At 44.3% G+C, this 24,450-nt stretch overlaps 1 protein-coding gene across 2 annotated transcripts in view; it reads right to left on the reverse strand.

Moving 5' to 3' along the window:
• ODR4 (odr-4 GPCR localization factor homolog) overlaps nucleotides 1-24,450 on the reverse strand; it is a 155,949-nt gene continuing 131,499 nt past the window's right edge. The window contains exons 13-14 of one of the 2 annotated variants that reach the window (XM_075322002.1): nucleotides 11,366-11,473; nucleotides 1-536 (exon numbers count right to left, since the gene is read on the reverse strand). In XM_075322002.1, coding sequence (XP_075178117.1) covers nucleotides 469-536; nucleotides 11,366-11,473 — 176 coding nt within the window. In that variant the 3' untranslated portion in view covers nucleotides 1-468. The remainder of the gene's footprint in view (nucleotides 537-11,365; nucleotides 11,474-24,450) is intronic. The other variant, XM_075322003.1, reaches the window with a different exon arrangement.

Consider the following 24,450-nt stretch of genomic DNA (forward strand, 5'->3'; position numbering starts at 1 on the left):
TAAAGTAGACATATGGGAAATGTTATTTATTAATTATATTGTATAGCATGACTAAGTGGTTTCAGGATATAAAAAAATAAGTTTAACAATTGCAAATCTTTGAAAACTTTTGTCAAAATTCCAATAATTTCACAAATAAGACAACACATATTAACCTAAATTTACCACTAACAACTCTGCCCCTACATCATGCCGCTCTCAGATGAGATAAGAAAAACCTGGTCACAGATTCCCTCTAATCAGATGTCAATTTATTAGCAGGGAGATGGATAATATTACAGAGGAATACATTGTAAACGAGAAATTTGCAAATAAACTAGAAATGAAAAATTCTTTGTATGATGCAGTGCACGTATGAAATAACTCCATAATATGCTTTGATTGCAGGTAGGAATTTCACCTTTCTAAAATGACAAGACACATCAATTCTTGAATAAAGAACAGTTTGCCACGTGTACTTGTAGATGTTTAGTCATTTAGATAATGTAAGGATATTAGGGTTGCTAGAAGAACAACTGCTGTTGCCATTACGAGTCCTGGATGGAAAAAGGAAATGCAAATTTAGGGATTACGGAGCCAAATCACCAAGAATACAGCACAATACAAAAATCTGAATTCCTTCAGGATTATTAACAGATCTATTATATACAAGGTATTTAGTAACAAACCAGAAATATCGATAAGAAAAGCAGGAGGAAAGCGGGTTTAGATACCGCGCTAAAACCACAGGAGTCCGGAGGGTGTTAGTAAATCCCTTTTTTTTTTTTTTTTTTTATTTTCTCAGGTCTACGTGTTTCAGGGACATATCCGTTTCCTTCATCAGGACAATATACAGAGAATAGTATAGTATTACACAATTTTCAGTTTTACTCTAATTAGTAATTAGTTGAAGCAAAAATGAATACACCCCACATCAAAAACTACTAAATCTATTATTTTGTATGACTTTGAATTTTCCACGTTTTTTAAAGACAGCACCAAGGTTTCTAGGCATGGAAAGAACAAGCTGGCGACATTTTTCAATAACAACCTCTTTCAGAGTCTGGATGTTGAGTGATGCTCGACTTGTCTCTCCAGAACTCCACATAGGTGATTGATTGGGCTCAGACACTTGGCCACTGAATCACCTTCATCTTGTTTTTCTTCAGAAATACAACAGTGGCCTTATGGGTGTGTTCTGGTCATTGTCATGTTAAAAAAGTGCATGTCTACCAAAGGCAGGGAGTGATGGTAGCATCTTCCCTTTGAATGTAGAGCATTATATCTGTGAACTCATGATACCATTAATGTCCCTGACACCAGCAGCACTCATGCAACACCACGTAAGGACACTGCCACCATCAAGTTTCACTTTAGGCACTATGTATTTTTCTTCATATTTGTCACCTTTGTAAAGCCATACAATTTTGAACCACAACCAAATATCTTTGTCTCATCACTCCAAATTATAAAGTCCCAGAAGTCTTCACACTTCTCAGGCAAATTGTAGGTGGATTTTTTAGTGCATGGACTATAGGAGAGGTTTCTATTGTAGATGACACCCTGGCATGCCATTTCTCTGCAGTATACGCCATATTGTATCATGGGAAATACTCACACCAGTTTGGCTTTCTAGTTCTTTAACTATCTGCAGTGAACTTGCATAATGATTTTCTTCAAACCTTCCATCAGAAGGTGCTCTTGTTTAGGTGATAACTTCCATGGTTGGCCTGGGCGCCTCTGTGAGATAGTTATAAACGTCACTTGTCCAAAAACCATTAGCCTCATACTTAGGTTTTACACCAGCAATAATTTTCAACCACCAAGAAACACAACGGGAGGTGTTTGAACCCAAAACAATCAACTCCATTAACTCTCACAAAATTATCAACAATCAATTGATCAAGCAGAGATCTCAATTTCATAGTCACACTAGACGTGGCAACATACCAAAAATGCCGCAGTGAATCCCCATCAAGCCAGGAATGCACAGTTATTACCTCCAGTACTCAAAGGTTTTTTGTATATGGGAACTCAAATTTAAAATTCCTACCCTGAGTGGTAGGTATACTGGTATATTTGGAGTTTAGATCCACGGAAATATCCAATTGCTCATTCCACTGTGCCCCGGAACCACTAGTTTACAATGGTTTCCGCCTGGGCTCAATCAGCAAACCCATAATTAAATGTCATATATCCCAATGGACCCCGCAAGGCACCATAACAATTCCGCAGACCAGCAAGGTAACAGTGTGATCACTGAACCTGAACTCCCACCCCCACATTGGGTTCATTACAATCACTCCGGCAATGGGCAGACACACTGACCCGACACTAGGCAGCAAATGGTGTGCCCGTCCTCTGTCCCCTAGGAAGGAGTTAAAGCCAAAATGTTCATTTAAACCATAGGGGGCCACCGTTCTCAATCTAAAAATCCATTGGCTCTCCAAGCGAGCCAGTGCCTTACTGAAGTCACCTCCCCTAGGGCCCAGATTAATTTGGTCAATTGCTTTTATCCTTAAAACACGGGGGTTACAGTGATGGAATTTCTGAAAATGCCTGGGGATAGATTTAAGATGTTCCCCTTCTTTCGCTGTCTTGGCCTGGTCTGGTTCATCTGGGAAGGGCCTGAGAAAGATCTACACCAATTCATGGGAGAATTAAATAAGAACGACAGAAACATCAAACTCACCTATAGGTATGGTCGGGAGGTGGAATTCCTTGATATAAAAATCACAGCTACAGAGGATGGAGAGTTGATGACTAATGTATTTAGAAAAGAAACAGCGACCAATACATTGCTCCATGCGACTTCATGCCATCCCCAGTCTACCTTAAGGGGGATCCCCGTCTCCCAGTTTATTAGAACTAAAAGAATTTGTACTAAACAAGAAGACTTTGACCGTCAAGCTGTGGAGTTGAGAGATCGCTTTTTGCATAGAGGATATAGCAGGAGATGGATTAAGAGGTGATATAGAAGGGCTAATGAAACAACAAGGGATGCCCTCCTGTACCCAGGCCCCAAAGTAAAGCAGGATCAATCCATACGTTTAATCACAACTTTCCATAATCAATGGGGGGGGTTTTTGTCCATCTTGAAGCGACATTGGAACATCTTAAAATCGGACCCTATTTTGAGAGACTGCATCTCTGACAGTCCTAAAGTGACGGCTAGACGTAGTAAAAATTTAAAAGACCTGTTGGTTCATAGTCATCATGGTAATGTTAAAACGAAGCCTATGAAATTGAAAAATGGTTTCTTTCCGTGCGGTATCTGCAAAGGTTGCCTCAATATGGACAAATCATCCTCTTTTGAGGGAAGTAGGGAAACAAAAATATATGACATAAGAACCCATCTCACTTGTGCCTCAAAAAATGTAGTATACTTGGCAGAATGTCCCTGTAATCTTAAATACGTAGGCCTTACAACACGAGAGTTGAAAATACGTGTAAGGGAACACGTAAGGGACATAGAAAAGGCCAAGACAGCGAAAGAAGGGGAACATCTTAAATCTATCCCCAGGCATTTTCAGAAATTCCATCACTGTAACCCCCGTGTTTTAAGGATAAAAGCAATTGACCAAATTAATCTGGGCCCTAGGGGAGGTGACTTCAGTAAGGCACTGGCTCGCTTGGAGAGCCAATGGATTTTTAGATTGAGAACGGTGGCCCCCTATGGTTTAAATGAACATTTTGGCTTTAACTCCTTCCTAGGGGACAGAGGACGGGCACACCATTTGCTGCCTAGTGTCGGGTCAGTGTGTCTGCCCATTGCCGGAGTGATTGTAATGAACCCAATGTGGGGGTGGGAGTTCAGGTTCAGTGATCACACTGTTACCTTGCTGGTCTGCGGAATTGTTATGGTGCCTTGCGGGGTCCATTGGGATATATGACATTTAATTATGGGTTTGCTGATTGAGCCCAGGCGGAAACCATTGTAAACTAGTGGTTCCGGGGCACAGTGGAATGAGCAATTGGATATTTCCGTGGATCTAAACCCCAAATATACCAGTATACCTACCACTCAGGGTAGGAATTTTAAATTTGAGTTCCCATATACAAAAAACCTTTGAGTACTGGAGGTAATAACTGTGCATTCCTGGCTTGATGGGGATTCACTGCGGCATTTTTGGTATGTTGCCACGTCTAGTGTGACTATGAAATTGAGATCTCTGCTTGATCAATTGATTGTTGATAATTTTGTGAGAGTTAATGGAGTTGATTGTTTTGGGTTCAAACACCTCCCGTTGTGTTTCTTGGTGGTTGAAAAGCCTCTGTGAGATAGTTGCAGTTCCATCTATTGACTGATAAGTAAAGCTTTGCTGATCTTCTTGTAGCCTTCACCTTTCTGTGTATTGAAATTATTTTCATTCTGAGGTCTTATGACATTTCTCTTCCATGTGGTGCCATTGCTCCCTGAATGAAATGGGAAGGAATTTCCTTGATAAAAGGATTTATCCAGTCTAAATTCACAGGTCTGCAGTCAGTCTATGTGACTGCAGACTTGTGAATCCTCACATCACACGCAGGTACGCTGTGAGTATTCAACGGTGTAAGAGCCAGGAATGGCGGTGCCATGGCTGTGAGTATGCAACAAGCATACTCTCAGCCAGAATCCAGCTAGCTAGGTGTCACTTCGCTATATAAACATGCGCGCCCATCTAGTTGTAATGTGGCCTGGTGTATGCACATCACATATTCAAGGCCACATGACTGCCGTTCCTGTCTCTGACACTAGCGAATCCTCACAGCGCACAGTGCATGCGATGTGCGGAGTCCCAAGTCTGCAGTCACAAAGAGTGACTGCAGACTATTGGATTTAGACCTGACAACCCCTTTAAGTAAAGACCTTTTATAGTCAACTAGCTGTACTACCCGGCTTCGCCTGCGTTAATAACTGCTGTTAACAAAATAGAATTTATTAACAAAAATGTATTTTGCACACAAACCACAAAACAAATAGATAGAAATGTAATTATTAAAAGGCAAAAACTAATCTAATAGAAGCATTTCACAACATATATTTCAACACCACAGATATTCCACACAGATTTAACATCCTATGACCTCACACATACTGAGAATGTCCTTTGTTGCCTATATTAACCAATCAGAGCTCAGATTAATTAACTGTAGCAAAATAGAAGCTAAGCTGTGATTGTTTGCTATTGGCAGCCTGATAAATCTCCCGGCAACAGAAAGCCCTCCCCCCTGACAGTATATATTAGCTCACACATACACATATAGACAGGTCATGTGACTGACAGCTGCCGTATTTCCTATGTGGTACATTTGTTGTTCTTGTAGTTTGGCTGTTTATTAATCAGATTTTTATTGTGAAGGATAATACCAGACTTGTGTGTGTTTTAGGGCGATTAGGTGGGCAGGTTGGTGTATGTGTGGTGAGATGTGTGCTGAGGGTGGTATCTGTGTTCAAGCACGTGGTAGTGTGTGGCGCATTTTGTATGTGTGTTCATATCCCCGAGAGTGGTGAGTCGGGGTCCCACCTTAGCAACTGTACGGTATATACTCTTTGGCGCCATCGCTTTCATTCTTTAAGTCCCTGTTGTTCACATCTGGCAGCTGTCAATTTGCCCACAACACTTTTCGTTTCACTTTTTCCCCATTATGTAGATAGGGGCAAAATTGATTGGTAAATTGGAACGCGCGGGGTTAAAATTTCGCCTCACAACATAGCACCCGGTGCTGCCCGGAATAGTAACTGTCTCTCTGTTTCTTTCCCATTCTCTGTCTGTCTCCCCCTCTGTATATATCTCTCTGTCTCTCTCTATCTCTTTGTCTGTCTGTCTGTCTCTTTCCCTGTCTATCTATTTCTCCGTATGTCTCAATCTCTTTCTCCGTCTGTCTCAATCTCTTTCCCTGTCTGTCACTTTCCCTGTCACTTTCCCTGTCTGTCACTTTCCCTGTCTGTCACTTTCCGTCTGTCACTTTCCCTGTCTGTCACTTTCCCTGTCTTTCCCTTTCCGTCTTTCCCTCTCTTTCCCTGTCTGTCTCTTTCCCTGTCAGTCTGTCTCTTTGTGTCTGTCTCTTACCCTGTCTATGTCTGTTTCTTACTCTGTCTGTATCTGCCTCTTTCCCTGTCTATGTCTGTCTCTTTCCCTGGCTGCATTGTGACACGCCAACATTCCATATAAGGGCGTGGCTGCGCATTCTTCTGAAGTTCTGGCTGCACTGTGGCTCCCAGCTCCATTCGCTTTAATGGAGGCAGGTTTTTTGGCGAATAACTGTAAAGCGTGGGGTTAAAATTTCCCCTCGAAACATAGCCTATGACGCTCTCGGGGTCCATACGTGTGAGTGTGCAAAATTTTGTGGATGTAGCTGCGACAGTGCGGATGCCAATCCCGGAAATACACACACACATACACACACATACACACACACACACACACACACATTCAGCTTTATATATTAGACTAGCTGTACTACCCGGCTTCGCCCGGGTTAATATCTGCTGTTAACAAAATAGAATGTATTAACAAAAATGTATTCTGCACACAAAAACCACAAAACAAATAGATAGAAATGTAATTATTAAAAGGCAAAAACTAAGCTAATAGAAGCATTTCACAACATATATTTCAACACCACAGATATTCCACACAGATTTAACATCCTATGACCTCACACATACTGAGAATGTCCTTTGTTGCCTATATTAACCAATCAGAGCTCAGATTAATTAACTGTAGCAAAATAGAAGCTAAGCTGTGATTGGTTGCTATTGGCAGCATGATAAATCTCCAGGCAACAGAAAGCCCTCCCCCTGACAGTATATATTAGCTCACACATACACATATAGACAGGTCATGTGACTGACAGCTGCCGTATTCCCTATATGGTACATTTGTTGTTCTTGTAGTTTGGCTGCTTATTAATCAGATTTTTATTTTTGAATGATAATACCAGACTTGTGTGTGTTTAGGGCGATTATGTGGCGAGGTTTGTGTATGTGTGGTGAAATGTGTGCTGAGGGTGGTATATGTGTTCAAGTACGTGGTAGTGTGTGGCGCATTTTGTGTGTGTGTTCATATCCCCGAGTGTGGTGAGTATCCCATGTCGGGGCCCCACCTTAGCAACTGTACGGTATATACTGGCAGCTGTCAATTTGCCCCCAACACTTTTCGTTTCACTTTTTCCCCATTATGTAGATAGGTGCAAAATTGATTGGTAAATAGGAACGTGCGGGGTTAAAATTTTGCCTCACAACATAGCACCCGGCGCTGCCCGGGATAGTAACTGTCTCTCTGTTTATCTCCCATTCTCTGTCTGTCTCCCCCTCTGTATATATCTCTCTGTCTCTCTCTCTCTCTTTGTCTGTCTGTCTCTTTCTCTGTCTATTTCTTTCTCCGTTTGTCTCAATCTCTTTCTCCGTCTGTCTCAATCTCTTTCCCTGTCTGTCACTTTCTCTGTCTGTCACTTTCTCTGTCTGTCACTTTCTCTGTCTGTCCCTTTCCCTGTCTGTCACTTTCCCTGTCTGTCACTTTCCCTGTCTGTCACTTTCCCTCTCTTTCCCTGTCAGTCTGTCTCTTTGTCTGTGTCTGTCTCTTTGTGTCTGACTCTTACTCTGTCTGTGTCTGCCTCTTTCCCTGTCTGTGTCTGTCTCTTTCCATGGCTGCATTGTGACACACCAACATTCCATATAAGGGCGCGGCTGCGCATTCTTCTGAAGTTCTGGCTGCATTGTGGCTCCCAGCTCCATTCGCTTTAATGGAGGCAGGGTTTTTGGCGAATAACTGTAAAGCGCGAGGTTAAAATTTCCCCTTGAAACATAGCCTATGACGCTCTCGGGGTCCATACGTGTGAGTGTGCAAAATTTTGTGGCTGTAGCTGCGACGGTGCGGATGCCAATCCCGGACATACACACACACATACACACACACATTCAGCTTTATATATTAGATTGTCTATTGGACACATGTTTAGTTAATCCTTAGGGGCACTTTGCACACTACGACATCACAAGCCGATGCTTGCAATGCCGAGCGCGATAGTCCCCGCCCCCATCGCAGCTGCGATATCTTGTGATAGCTGCCGTAGTGAACATTATCGCTACGGCAGCTTCACATGCACTCACCTGCCCTGCGACGTCGATCTGGCCGGCGACCCGCCTCCTTATTAAGGGGGCGGGTCATGCGGCATCAGAGCGACGTCACACGGCAGGCGGCCAATAGAAGAGGAGGGGCGGAGATGAGCGGGACGTAAACATCCCGCCCACCTCTGTCCTTCCGCATAACCGGCGTGAGCCGCAGGTAGGAGATGTTCCTCGCTCCTGCGGCTTCACACACAGCGATGTGTGCTGCCGCAGGAGCGAGGAACAACATCGTACCGTCGCAGCAGGGTAATGATGGAATTCCCCGACACTACACCGATGATACGATTACGACGATTTTGCGCTCGTTAATCGTATCATCTAGGATTTACACACTACGATGTCGAGAGCGACGCCGGATGTGCGTCACTCTTGACATGACCCCACCAACATCGCACCTGCGATGTCGTAGTGTGCAAATTGCCCCTTAGGGCGTCTTTGCACTTTGCGACATCGCACGTGCGATGTCGGTGGGGTCAAATCGAAAGTGACGCACATCCGGCGTCACTTTCGACATCGTAGTGTGTAAATGCTAGATGATACGATGAACAAGCGCGAAAGCGTCGTTATCGTATCATCGGTGCATTCTCCGACATTTCCATAATGCCGGTGCCGCGACAGGTATGATGCAGTTCCTCGTTCCTGCGGCAGCACACATCGCTGTGTATGAAGCCACAGGAGCTAGGAACATCACCTTACCTGCCACCGGCGGCTATACGGAAGGAAGGAGGTGGGCGGGATGTTTACATCCTACTCATCTCCGCCCCTCCGTCGCTATTGGCCGCCTGCCATGTGACGTCGCTTTGACGCCGCACGACCCGCCCCCTTAGGAAGGAGGCGGGTCGCCGGCCAGAGCTACGGTCGCAGGGCAGGTGAGTGCATGTGAAGCTGGCGTAGCGATAATTTTCGCTACGCCAGCTATCACAAGATATTGTACCTGCGACGGGGGCGGGGACTATCGCGTGCGACATCGCAGCATCAGCTTGCGATGTCGCAACGTGCAAAGCCCGCCTTAGACTTACCTGTAGATAAATTTGTGTTAGAATCTTGTTGTCTAGGTTTGCTCTTAAGAATAATCATTGAGGTATATTTGTTTCTGAAACATGGTCTATTTAGTATATTGGTAACAACCTACAATATGCAAATTTGTTTCTTTCAATAAAGAGATTGTCAAGATGACTGTTGTTAGTTCCGGTGGCTTTATTTAATGGATGTATCAGATGCTGTCAAGAATTGTACATTATTTCCTATTAAAATAATAAAAACAACCAATACATATTAAATAGAGCTGTGATCTTCAGCTTTGTATAATATTTGAATTTGGTTTCTGTCGAAGCTCATAACAACTGAATGGTGGGGGTGCAGAATGTCGGAGGCCCACTGATCTGATGATAGGTCATTAATTTTATATGCTGGTACAAAACCTTTTAAACTTTCTTGTCAAAATATACTTTTGTCCCCTAGAAGGGCCAAAAGGGTACTCCAGTTTAGATACAGTTGAAACCAGAAGTTTATATACAGTGTTTAAAAATACACATATGCATGTTTTTCTCACTACCTGACATGAATTAGAAAATTCCTTTCCCGTTTTAGGTCAATTAGGAAGAAACTAAAATTATTTATATTTTCAAAATGCCAAATAATCAGAGAGAATGTTTTAAGGCATTTTTATTACTTTTGGCAAAGTCAAAAGTTACATACACTGAGTGCTATGCCTTTAAACAATATGGGCCAGCCCATATGATGATGTCTGGTCTTTGGAAGCTTCTGATAGATTTATTGGCAACATCTGATAGATTTATTGGCAACATCTGAGTTAATTAGAGACACCTGTGGATGTATTTTAATGCACACCTGAAACAAACTGCGTCTTTGTGTAGCATCATGGGAAAGTCAAAAGTAATCAGCCAAGATCTCAGGATCTCAGGAAGAGAATTGTGGACTTGCACAAGTCTGGTTCATCCTTGGGTGCAATTTCCCATATAACTGAAGATGCATCGTTCATCTGTACAAACAATTATATGCAAGTACAAACAAAATGGGAATGTCCAGCCATCATACCGCTTGTAAAGGAGACGGGTTCTGTGTACCAGAGATAAACGTGCTTTGGTCAGACGTGCATATCAACCCAAGAAAAAAAGCAAAAGACCTTGTGAAGATGCTGGTGGAAGCTGGTAATATTGTGTCATTATCCACTGTAAAACAAGTACTGTATCAACATGGGATGAATGGCCACTATGCCAGGAAGAAGCCATTAATTCAAGGAAACATAAAAAAGTTAGATAAATGCAAATGCACACAGGAACAAAGACCTCAATTTTTGGAGACATGTCCTGCGGTCTGACAAAACTAAAATTGAACTGTTTGGCCATAATGACCATTGTTGCGTTTGTAGGAAAACTGGAGAAGCTTTGAAGCCTAAGAACACCATCCAAACTGTAAAACACAGGGGTGGCAGCATCATGTTGTTGGGTGGTTTGGCTGAAGGAGAGACTGGTGCATTTCACAAAATAGATGACATGAGGAAAAAAGATTATGTGGCAAGCAACATCTGAAGACATCAGCCTGGAACTTAAAGCTTGGGCGGAAATAGGTCTTCCAAATGGACAATGATCCAAAGCATATTGCAAAGTGGCTTAAGGATAACAAAGTCAATGTTTTGGAGTGGCCATCATAAAACCCTGATCTCAATCTTATTGAAAATTCATGGGCAAAGCTAAAAAGGCAGGTGCGAGCAAGGCGACCTAGAAACATAGATCAGTTACACCAGTTCTGTCAGGAGGAATGGGCACATAACTATTGTGAGAAGCTTGTGGAAGGATAGTCAAAATGTTTGACCCAAGTTATACAGTTTAAGGAAAATGGTACCAAATACTAATAAAATGTATGTAAACCTTTGACTTGGCAGAAAGTAATAAAAATGCCTTAAAATATTTTATCTCTCTCATTATTCTGGCATTTGGCAAATATAAATAATTTTGGTTCCTAATTGACCTGAAACAGGAAAGGTTTATTCTGATTTCATGTCAAATAGTGAGAAAAACATGCAGATGTGTCTTTTTAGATAGTGTATGTAAACTACTGGTTTCAAGCGTAAATTATCACCATTATTAAGATTAAAAGGAGTGGAAAAATCCCTTATGACATGTATATGAATTTACAGCAAACCCCTCAGAACAAATATCTTACACTCAGAATTTGATTTTGAGTTTTTCCGTTAAACAATTCTGCAGATCTTTATACATTGTCATTATAAAATACACGCACAGCACATACCCATATTTAGCTGAAGCTTTTTAGATGCGCATTCTTTTAATGTATGTGTTTGTTCACTTGATGGGTTGTCAGGTTTATACAGATCAGGGGACGGCTGATCTTCAGTCTCTTTATTAACCAAAAAAAAGAAAAGAAAAAAAAGATCTTACTAAAAACACTATATAAATATTATTGGTGAAATATTAAAGATAGAGGCTAGGTATACTAGAGCCAGAGCTTAGATCCATCTCATTAAAGCCCAGAATCATAAGCTTTCAAACAATATAAGACATTACAGTTTTTTTAAAAAAAAAAAAAAGTTTGTGCTTTTTATTTTTAAATTAAAATAGTTTTACTAGAGACTTTAAACACTTTTTTTTTCATGATAAATGTTTGATTGCAAGGGAGGTCAGAGTATAACTACCGCATTTTTCGGACTATAAGACGCACTTTTTTCCTCCAAATGTTGGGGTAACGTGGGTGGTACGTCTTATAGTCTGAATGTAGGGCTGCGGGGAATGAGGGTGCTGAGGTGGAGCGGGTCATCTGTGGCATGAGCAGGCTGCAGCAGCGCCTGCCGTGACCACGTGGGCCCGCTCATTACATATGCACGCCCATCCTCCCGCCTATCTCTCAGCGCTGAAGCCGGCGCTGAGAGTTGGGCGGGGCGATGGGCGGGGGATGCGTGCTTACTAAACAGCCGGCCGCATGATCACCCCTGGCAACTACAGCCTGGAGTGATCATGTGCGGTTGTATTCACTGCCCCCCGCGCATCATCATCAGCATGGGGGGCAGTGAATCAGTATACTCACCTTTCCCCTGCAGCACCGCTATCTCCTCCTGTCTGTACCGGCTGCGCTGTGTGGAGCCGGGCACGATCCCTGCAGCATCGCAATGTCCTCCTGTCTGTGCCGGCCGCGGCTGCGTGGAGACTAGCGGTGCTCACAGCGATAACGTCATCGCTGTGCGCACGTGTCCACACACAGCCGCTCCGGCACAGACAGGAGGACATTACAATGCTGCAGGAATCGTGGCCGGCTCCACACAGCGCGGCCGGCACAGACAGGAGGAGGAGCGATGCTGCATGCAGCGAGGAAAGGTGAGTATAAACGTTTATTTTTTTGTGTGCCACAGGATGCAGGACATATAGCAGGATGGGGGTATATGAGCATGATGGGGGTATATGAGCAGGATGGGGGTATATGAGCAAGATGGGGGTATACGAGCAAGATGATGGCATATAGCAGGATGATGGCATATAGCATAATGATGGCGTATAGCAGGATGGGGGTATATAGCAGGATGGGGGTATATAGCAGGATTGGGGTATATAGCAGGATGGAAGCACATACCAGGATGGGGGTATATAGCAGGATGCGGCCATATACCAGGATGGGGTATATAGCAGGACAGGATGCGGCCATATGCCAGGATGGGGTATATAGCAGGATGCGGCCATATACCAGGATGAGGTATACAGCAGGATGGGAGCACATACCAGGATGGCATTATACAGTCAGGGCCAGAAATATTTGGACAGTGACACAAGTTTTGTTATTTTAGCTGTTTACAAAAACATGTTCAGAAATACAATTATATATATATAATATGGGTTGAAAGTGCACACTCCCAGCTGCAATATGAGAGTTTTCACATCCAAATCGGAGAAAGGGTTTAGGAATCATAGCTCTGTAATGCATAGCCTCCTCTTTTTCAAGGGACCAAAAGTAATTGGACAAGGGACTCTAAGGGCTGCAATTAACTCTGAAGGCGTCTCCCTCGTTAACCTGTAATCAATGAAGTAGTTAAAAGGTCTGGGGTTGATTACAGGTGTGTGGTTTTGCATTTGGAAGCTGTTGCTGTGACCAGACAACATGCGGTCTAAGGAAGTCTCAATTGAGGTGAAGCAGAACATCCTGAGGCTGAAAAAAAAGAAAAAATCCATCAGAGAGATAGCAGACATGCTTGGAGTAGCAAAATCAACAGTCGGGTACATTCTGAGAAAAAAGGAATTGACTGGTGAGCTTGGGAACTCAAAAAGGCCTGGGCATCCACGGATGACAACAGTGGTGGATGATCACCGCATACTTTCTTTGGTGAAGAAGAACCCGTTCACAACATCAACTGAAGTCCAGAACACTCTCAGTGAAGTAGGTGTATCTGTCTCTAAGTCAACAGTAAAGAGAAGACTCCATGAAAGTAAATACAAAGGGTTCACATCTAGATGCAAACCATTCATCAATTCCAAAAATAGACAGGCCAGAGTTAAATTTGCTGAAAAACACCTCATGAAGCCAGCTCAGTTCTGGAAAACTATTCTATGGACATATGAGACAAAGATCAACCTGTACCAGACTGATGGGAAGAAAAAAGTTTGGAGAAGAAAGGGAACGGCACATGATCCAAGGCACACCACATCCTCTGTAAAACATGGTGGAGGCAACGTGATGGCATGGGCATGCATGGCTTTCAATGGCACTGGGTCACTTGTGTTTATTGATGACATAACAGCAGACAAGAGTAGCCGGATAAATTCTGAAGTGTACCGGGATATACTTTCAGCCCAGATTCAGCCAAATGCTGCAAAGTTGATCGGACGGCGCTTCATAGTACAGATGGACAATGACCCCAAGCATACAGCCAAAGCTACCCAGGAGTTCATGAGTGCAAAAAAGTGGAACATTCTGCAATGGCCAAGTCAATCACCAGATCTTAACCCAATTGAGCATGCATTTCACTTGCTCAAATCCAGACTTAAGACGGAAAGACCCACAAACAAGCAAGAACTGAAGGCTGCGGCTGTAAAGGCCTGGCAAAGCATTAAGAAGGAGGAAACCCAGCGTTTGGTGATGTCCATGGGTTCCAGACTTAAGGCAGTGATTGCCTCCAAAGGATTCGCAATAAAATATTGAAAATAAAAATATTTTGTTTGGGTTTGGTTTATTTGTCCAATTACTTTTGACCTCCTAAAATGTGGAGTTTTGTAAAGAAATGTGTACAATTCCTACAATTTCTATCAGATATTTTTGTTCAAACCTTCAAATTAAACGTTACAATCTGCACTTGAATTCTGTTGTAGAGGTTTCATTTCAAATCCAATGTGGTGGCATGCAGAGCCCAACTCGCGAAAATTGTGTCACTGTCCAAATATTTCTGGACCTAACTGTATAGAAAGATGGGGCTATACCAGGATGAGGGCCATATATATATATATATATATATATATATATATACACAAGGCAGGAGGATCATTACCAGGATGGGGTACATTAGTAGAGAATTTGGGGACATTACACTCATAATAGTGTCAGCAGCGGATCCTCGCCCCATAACAGTGTGTCATGTTCACATTTTTTGCTTAAAATGTTATTTTCCTATTTTCCTTCTCTAAAACCAGGGTACGTCTTATGGTCCGAAAAATACGGTAGCTTAGGGTTCCCAAGGTTGGACCCTCAAAGATCAGACATTTATTACATATCCTATCTTTCTATAAACCTATAGGCAAAATCAATAATGGAAATTAAAACAATACATATTAATATATAATTCATTATAGCAGAGCCCATTAACAGCCAAGGATGACATTTGACCTTTGTAATGCACCATGTTTCCATGTGAATCACATTTTGGTATTACTATTACATAATTTTAAAAAAGCAACGTCAGTGAAATGATGCAACATGCCACTGTCACCCTTGGTCATAACGACTGGTGCATCATGGTGTGCAGGGGATAATCGGGTCATAAATTAGGGTCTATTGAGGTCTTCAGAAGAAGTAAGTTCCAGCATTATCGTGAAACAGAAATTACGGTAGGTTTTCCTGCTTTCAATACTGAAGTAGAAATAACTTCTTCTTGTCATTAAATGTTTCGAGGCACAATTCTTTATAGAGGTGTTTAGAATTTTATGTTTTAAATTTATTTGCATTGGAAAACAACATTTTACACTTTAAGAAATATAATATATTATAACTAGAGATAGGCGGGCTTGCAGAAAACTGGGACCGGTGGGTCCCCGTTATCTTTTTTTTTTTTTAAATTTGGTTCCGATCTGGAATCTGGTCCCCATATACGTCTATGGGAATCAGAAACCAGAGATTAAAAATGTTGGTAGATAGGAGCATGCGTGATCTATTTACCAAAGATCTGTCATGGCGGCAAGCTGCTTCCAGGTTGCGCATTCATTTCCGGACCACCTTCATTGAATATTCACTGCTTTCCCCTCCCACCGGTGCCTGTGATTTGTTGCAGTCAGCCGCTCCCCCACACTGAGTGGCAGCATGTCTGCGTGTCAGCTGACTGCTTCCATTCACAGACGCTATGCACGTCTATATCGTAGGCCGAGTCACACTGGCATATGGCATCTGATGTGAGATCATCGGATGCGATATGCTAATAACCCTCGGCTCAGGCTCTGCTGCGAGTGTGATCCATGTGTCATGTAACTGTGACCTGATCCCGCGATTGGATGACAGCTGCGGAGGAGAGGGAGGGGTTAATCTCCCCATCTCCTCCATTGTCAGCTTGTGCGCATATCGCACTGCAATTGGATAACATCTGACTGCAGTCCAATGTTTCTCTTGCACCCTTAGACTTGTATGGGTGCGAGTGTTCGGAGACTCGCAGACCGGCTGGAATCACACTTGTGAGAGACTGTTGTGAATCTCACATTGCATCACCCGGTACAGCCAAACGCTCTGCTGACAGGAGTGGGTAAGCTGCATGTATTTCTATGCAGCTGACCCACTCCTGTCAGCAGAGCGTGCGGCCGTGCCGGGTGATGCGATGTGAGAGTCACGTGAGTATCTCGCAAGTGTGAGTCCGGCCACAATCGTAGAATGCTGCGATTTTTTCCTCAGTCCGATTAGGGCTGAGGAAAGACTTGCAAATGTGAGCTGCAGCATGGTCTTAAATGGGGCTTGAGTGCAATGGGAGATTTTCTCACTGCCATCATGCGAGCCATACGTCAGTGTGACTCTACCCGTATAGTAAAAATCAATAAAAATTTGGAGTAGGGTCCCCCATATTATGATCCCAGCACAGATAAAACCCAAAACCACAGGCTGCAGCCCCAGCCGTGCGCTTATCTTGGCTGTGTATCAAAATAAGAGGAACCGCATCCAGCATGTTGTTTTTTAAATTATTTACATAAATTAAAAAAAAAAACAACAGCGTGCTGTCGCCCCCCCAATTTTGATATCCAACCAACATAAATTCCGACAGATGGGGGCTTGTATTCTCAGGCTGGGGAGGAGGGCCATGGAGGGCCATGGTTATTGGCCGCCCTCTTAGCTTAAAAATAGCAACCTGCAGCCACCCAGGATTGTCACATCCATTAGATGTGACAAGCCTGCCGCTTTACCCGGCTCTTCCCATTGCCCTGATGTGGTGGCAATCGGGGTAATAAGAGGTTAATAACAGAAGTATAAGAAAATAAAGAGAAGTACACAATACAAGCACTGGAATGCTAATAAATAAGATGTGCTACTGTGTATCCAAAGTGATGCATATTTTATTAAACATAGTGTAAATATAAAACCAGTAATAAACACACAATTGCCCTTTCCAATAAATAGAGGATCCTCTCCCACAATCCCTATACAATATCACAAGGAAGCTGACTAGATATAAAATCCATACAGGATAATCAGTACAAAATTGCATAAACAGTGTATGAGAAACACAGCCTATAACCAGGGATATTTACCACAATGGTGGTTAAGTCAAATGACTAAAGAAATAACCCTAAGAGCATAAGCAGTCAGAAGGAGAGAGGAGGTTAAAAACCCCACATGTTACGCCAAACTTGTGGCTTCCTCAGGTTACCCCGTTTAGTTGCAAAGGAGAGACAAACTCCATTTTAATGAATTAGACTATGGATTTAGAATAGGATGTCATAAAAGCTAGTGTGTGGTGTCCCAATACCTTTGCCCATATAGTGTATCCCAGAAGGTAAGTCTGTGTTTACATAGCCACTGTGGACCCTTGTGGTCTTCTGCATTGTCCCCTACAGATTTGGCAATAATTCTTATATTGGAGCAATATGGAAGCATCTCTACTGTTTAGCAGGTTGGCATACACCATAAGCTAATCTGTTGGGTATAGGTAATTTGGGAATAAGAGATGACAAAACAGAGTTCCGAGATTCTGAGATGTGTACGAGTGTTATGAACGGATAATGCAGCTAAAGCTCATAGGATGACTCCATAAAAGAAAACCCACATGTTCAAATGAGCTCTGCATATTTTGCTTCCTTTTCTGGTCTCCCCACCATATACATCATGCAAAGAGACTGTCCCACCAGCTGTAGTCACATATCAGATGTTCAGGTGTGTCGTCACATATTAGAGGAGTGAGGTCTGTCTCACATCTGCAGTCGCATTACCACATGAGCGGGGTCTGTTTCACAGGGTAATATTGTGTATACACCGGTATACAGATACAAGAGCCGTCCTCCTGCTGAACATGAGAAATCTGGTAATCGTTACAATGAAGTAATGTCAGTGATATACAGTATATTAGTCAGATGAGACTTTCTCCAGGAATATCCGTATTTCTTATACTTGTGTCTGAATAAAAATAAACATTTTCCAGAAATGCACATTTCCACTGACTTACTAAGCATTTGTAGTAATCTGGGTGAGATGTGGCGCACGTCTGTGGTAAATGTGCACAAATTTCTGCTCCACCTGGAAACACATCTGGAAAGTCCTTCATTGGTAAAGCTGCTCCCGAAACAGCACATTGTCTGAAGGAGTGAAGTGCTGTATGACCCAGCAGCTGTATGCGACATGTCGCATGATACCATGGCCCACATCACTGATGCCATGTTTGGTCCACAGATGCCATCAGGTGGATCCACAGACTAGCCCAGGAACATACAACCCGTGGGCCAGCTGTCTCAATCCTGTTGGACATAGATACAGCGAATGGCACAGGCAGACAATCAGTTGTGTCTGATGATCGGCAGCACCGCATTCCACAGAGCGTTTGGCTTACACAGTGGGTGTGGATACAGTGGTGTATAACAAGGTGCTCTGTGGACAGGCAGCCACGGAGGTCACTATACCAGGAGACATATACAGAAGCAGTATGACAATGGAAAACTGCTTGTTCAGCTCATATACCAGCTGCTAAGGGAGTATCACTTAAGCATGATGAAGGGCTGAAGGCGTATTACTTAAGGGTGGATGTATAGGGATACCTAATGCACACTGTTATTCTATTCAAAGTCTTCAGGACTGACAAACTCATGGTTGCCAAAACTAATAGACATGAAGGGGTGGAATCAATAAAGGGTTGTGAATCCATTTGATATACAAGTGGTGTGTTCTGGACTATATACAATATTAGGTTTAAGGACCCTCTCCCTATTTATTCTGTAAATTTTTCTCTGATCTCTTCAAGATGTTTCTGTGCATCCGCAACTATAGAACTGGTTGCAGTGGCTGGGAGAGTTCATAATATTGGCTGCTATCAAAGGGGTTCCCCACTCTTCCAATTGGATGTGCAACCAATTATTACCACTTTTTGAGTACGATCACTCAGCCAGTTATGAATCCACCTAACTGTAGCTGTGTCAATCCCATACTGGTTAATTTTTTCAATAAGTATAGTATGAGATACTTTATCAAATACGTTGCTGAAGATGAGATATACTATATCTACTGCATTTGCCTGGTCCACCCAGTCAGTGATTCCATCATAGAAGGAAATTAAGATTAGTCTGGCATGACTTGTTTGCTACAAACACATGCTGGCTCTGGTTAGTTACTGTATTCTTCTCCAAGTACTTACATGCTGTTTAATAATTTGTTCAAAGATCTTATCTGGAATAGAAGAAAGAATCATGGGCTTGTAACTACCTGGTTCCATCTTCTTTCCTTTTCTGAAGATGGAGACATTTTCTCTTCTCCAATCTTCTGGGACTTCTTCTGCTCTCCAGAAATTTTTAAAGATCCTGGCTAGTGTTTCTGCAGTTTCCTCTGCTATCCCTTTGGAGTGACCTATTACTTTGCAAATGTATATAAAGGCAGACTTCAGGAGGAGTGAAAGAGGATTCCAAAGGCTCGTGTGAAGATCTAGTGAACTCTATGCCTAAAAGAGTTAAGGCCATGCTTGAAAATAATGGTGGCCACACAAAGTATTGACACTTTTGACACAATTTGGCCATTTTCACTTAGAGGTGTACTCACTCGTAGACACCAAACATGTATAGTTTCACTTTTATCTAAGTGATGAAAATAAATTCAGCAGTTTGTAAAAAAAAAGAATTCCTATTTTGGCTCCATTTTTAGAGACCCAAACCGTTCTCATTTTTCAGCATCTGGAGCTCAGTGATGCCTTATTTTTTATGCGTCTTGAGGTGACATTTTTAATTAAACCATTTTTGGGTAGATGCAAAGTTTTGGTCACCTGTTAATGCATTTTAATGCAATGTTGGGGTGACCAAAAACACGCAATTATGGAGTTTTCATTTTTCACTACGCTGTGTGGTGATCATATTGGTTATATATTTTGATAGATCGGGTATTTCAGAAAGCGGCGATACCAAATATGTATATTTATTTTTATTTCAATGGGGTAAATGTGGAGTGCTTTGAAATTTTAGTTTGTTTTTTTTTTTTTACATATTTTAATGATTTTACTAGTCCCCCTAGGGGACTTTATGTCTACACAGTCTGATCGTTTCCCCTGATTAGGCTGCAGCCACACTAGCGTATGGCATCCGATGTGAGAGCATCGGATGCGATATGCTAATGACCCCCGGCTCAGGCTCATGCGACCCGATCTTGCAATCAGCTGTGAAGCTGAGGGCGGGCGCTGCGGAGGAGAGGGAGGGGTTAATCCCCCCATCTCCTCCATTGTCAGCCTGTGCGTATATCACACTGCACTTGGATAACAGCCGAGTGTAGTCTGATGTTTCTCTTGCACCCATTCACTTGAATGGGTGCGAGTGATACAGCTCTCGGAGAAAATTGCAGCATGTTGCGACTTTTTTCGCATCCAGAATCTGGATACGAGAAAAGCTGATCAACTGCTCTTCCTCATTGACTAACATTGGTCAGAGTGCAATGCGAGATTTTCTCGCATTGCACTCGTCTGTTTTTCACGCTCGTGTGAGCGTACCCTTAGAGTGATGGTTCAGCATCGCTCTGAAAAAGAAAAAGAAAAATGCTGTCCTCCTGTGAGTGCCAGCACCGTGCCAGGATTTGCAGGAAACATGTCATGACAGCGGCAACAGGGTCATCATCTGACCCCACGCTGCCATGGCAACCCATTGGTGCCCAGTGTTCACACCGCAGATGAAGGCGGGGAATAGCGCGATTCCCCGCCAGAGCGCTTTAGATCACACTGTCAGAGTTTGACAGCGCGATCTAAGGGGTTAACAAGTGTGGGTGGATCTGAGATCCAAGCGCGCAGGACTGTTATCTGCACATGTCTGCTGATCAGATTAGCAGACATGTGCAGAGAATAATGTGGACTCGCCTTGCGAGCCCGCATGAGAGGGACAAACCCCACCAAAAACGTATATATACGTCCTTGGTCGTGAAGGGGTTAATGGATGTGTGCTGCATTATTTAGAGGGCACACCAAGTTTACACTGAAAGACAAGCTGTACACTATTATACATTGTATCGAAGTGTCATATCTTCAGTGTTGTTGCATGAAAAGATTTAAAGGGGTGATTTAATAGTCAGCATTGTGGCCACACATTATTGTAAAACTCATAAAGAAAGCTTTTTTCAAATACCTTGTTTAGTGCCTCTGAGCGGTGCTATTGCGGTCTGCTCATCCTCATCACGTGACCCCCGGGCACTATGACCTCTGAGATCCGGTGATGTCATGTCAACTTCCAGTTGACCCGATATCAACGAGGCTGGCTCCAGTCTTCTTGAGAGACTGGAGTGTGTGCGAAGTTTCATCACACATCATAGCCCAGCATTGCTCCTGCTTGCGGTGCTATGCTGTGAAGGAGAGCGTGAGCGAGAAGATGGGCTGTGATGAGTGGTGAAACTTCGCACACAGCCCAGTCATTCAGGGAAATATCAAAAAACTGACCCGCACATCCAACAAATGTGAACAGGTGCTAACTGAAAAAACATAGTAACAATAAATGCAAACAGTTGCACACTGAAAAAAGCCAAAAATTTACCAGGGAAAGAAGGGAATTTTGTTTACTTACCGTAAATTCCTTTTCTTCTAGCTCCTATTGGGAGACCCAGACAATTGGGTGTATAGCTTCTGCCTCCGGAGGCCACACAAAGTATTACACTTTAAAAAGTGTAACCCCTCCCCTCTGCCTATACACCCTCCCGTGCATCACGGGCTCCTCAGTTTTGGTGCAAAAGCAGGAAGGAGGAAACTTATAAATTGGTCTAAGGTAAATTCAATCCGAAGGATGTTCGGAGAACTGAACCATGAACCAAAAGAACAATTCAACATGAACAACATGTGTACACAAAAGAACAAAACAGCCCGAAGGGAACAGGGGCGGGTGCTGGGTCTCCCAATAGGAGCTAGAAGAAAAGGAATTTACGGTAAGTAAACAAAATTCCCTTCTTCTTTGTCGCTCCATTGGGAGACCCAGACAATTGGGACGTCCAAAAGCAGTCCCTGGGTGGGTAAAAGAATACCCTGATAAAAAGAGCCGACAACGGCCCCCTCTTACAGGTGGGCAACCGCCGCCTGAAGGACTCGCCTACCTAGACTGGCATCTGCCGAAGCATAGGTATGCACCTGATAGTGTTTCGTGAAAGTGTGCAGACTAGACCAGGTAGCCGCCTGACACACCTGCTGAGCCGTAGCCCGGTGCCTCAATGCCCAAGACGCACCTACGGCTCTGGTAGAATGGGCTTTCAGCCCTGAAGGAATCGGAAGCCCAGAAGAACGGTAGGCTTCAAAAATCGGTTCCTTGATCCACCGAGCCAAGGTTGACTTGGAAGCCTGCGACCCCTTACGCTGGCCAGCGACAAGGACAAAGAGCGCATCAGAACGGCGCAGTGGCGCCGTGCGAGACACGTAGAGCCGGAGTGCTCTCACTAGATCTAACAAGTGCAAATCCTTTTCATATTGGTGAATTGGATGAGGGCAAAATGAAGGTAAGGAGATATCCTGATTGAGATGAAAAGGGGACACCACCTTAGGGAGAAATTCCGGGACCGGACGCAGAACCACCTTATCCTGGTGAAAAACCAGGAAGGGGGCTTTGCATGACAGCGCTGCAAGCTCTGACACTCTTCGGAGTGATGTAACTGCCACTAGAAATGCCACCTTCTGCGAAAGACGTGATAGAGAGACATCCCGCAACGGCTCGAAAGGTGGTTTCTGAAGAGCCCGTAGAACCCTGTTAAGATCCCAGGGTTCCAGCGGCCGCTTGTAAGGTGGGACAATGTGGCAAACTCCCTGCAGGAACGTGCGGACCTGCGGAAGCCTGGCTAGACGCTTTTGAAAAAACACGGAAAGCGCCGATACTTGTCCCTTGAGAGAGCCGAGAGACAAACCCTTGTCCATTCCGGATTGAAGGAAGGAAAGAAAAGTGGGTAAGGCAAACGGCCAGGGGGTAAAACCCTTATCAGAGCACCAGGATAAGAAGATCCTCCAAGCCCTGTGATAGATCTTGGCGGACGTTGGTTTCCTGGCCTGTCTCATAGTGGCAATGACATCTTGAGATAACCCTGAGGACGCTAGGAGCCAGGACTCAATGGCCACACAGTCAGGTTGAGGGCCGCAGAATTCAGATAGAAAAATGGCCCTTGAGACAGCAAGTCTGGTCGGTCTGGGAGTGCCCATGGTTGACCCACCGTGAGGTGCCACAGATCCGGGTACCACGACCTCCTCGGCCAGTCTGGAGCGACGAGGATGGCGCGGCGGCAGTCGGACCTGATCTTGCGTAACACTCTGGGCAGCATTGCCAGAGGAGGAAATACATAAGGCAGTCGAAACTGCGACCAATCCTGAACTAATTCGTCCGCCGCCAGAGCTCTGTGATCCTGAGACCGTGCCATGAATGCCGGGACTTTGTTGTTGTGCCGAGACGCCATGAGATCGACGTCCGGCGTTCCCCAGTGGCAACAGATCTCTTGAAACACGTCCGGGTGAAGAGACCATTCCCCTGCGTCCATGCCCTGGCGACTGAGAAAGTCTGCTTCCCAGTTTTCTACGCCCGGGATGTGAACTGCGGAGATGGTGGAGGCTGTGGCCTCCGCCCACAGCAGAATCCGCCGAACTTCTTGGAAGGCTTGACGACTGCGAGTGCCGCCCTGGTGGTTGATGTACGCGACCGCCGTGGCGTTGTCCGACTGTATGCGGATCTGCCTGCCCTCCAGCCACCGATGGAACGCCTTTAGGGCTAGATACACTGCCCTTATCTCCAGAACATTGATCTGAAGGGAGGACTCTGTCGGAGTCCAGGTTCCCTGAGCCCTGTGGTGGAGAAAAACCGCTCCCCACCCTGACAGACTCGCGTCCGTCGTGACCACAGCCCAGGATGGGGGCAGGAAGGATTTTCCCTTCGACAGAGAAGTGGGAAGAAGCCACCACTGAAGAGAGGTTTTGGCTGCCAGAGAAAGAGAGACGTTCCTGTCTAGGGACGTCGACCTCCTGTCCCATTTGCGGAGAATGTCCCATTGGAGTGGACGCAGATGAAACTGCGCAAAGGGGACTGCCTCCATCGCTGCCACCATCTTCTCCAGGAAGTGCATGAGGCGCCTCAAGGGGTGTGACTGGGCCCGAAGGAGAGAGTGCACCCCTGTTTGCAGCGAACGCTGTTTGTCCAGCGGTAGCTTGACTATCGCTGAGAGAGTATGAAACTCCATCCCGAGGTAAGTCAGTGATTGGGTCGGAGTCAATTTTGACTTTGGGAGATTGATGATCCACCCGAACCTCTGGAGAGTCTCCAGAGCAACGGTCAGGCTGTGTTGACATGCCACCCGGGAGGGTGCCTTGACTAGGAGATCGTCTAAGTAAGGGATCACCGAGTGGCCCTGAGAGTGTAGGACTGCCACAACGGATGCCATGACCTTGGTGAAGACCCGTGGGGCTGTCGCCAGGCCGAAAGGCAGTGCCACAAACTGAAGGTGTTCGTCCCCAATGGCGAAACGCA

This window comes from Anomaloglossus baeobatrachus, chromosome 8, assembly GCF_048569485.1.
Source record: "Anomaloglossus baeobatrachus isolate aAnoBae1 chromosome 8, aAnoBae1.hap1, whole genome shotgun sequence".
Classification (NCBI taxonomy): domain Eukaryota; kingdom Metazoa; phylum Chordata; class Amphibia; order Anura; family Aromobatidae; genus Anomaloglossus; species Anomaloglossus baeobatrachus.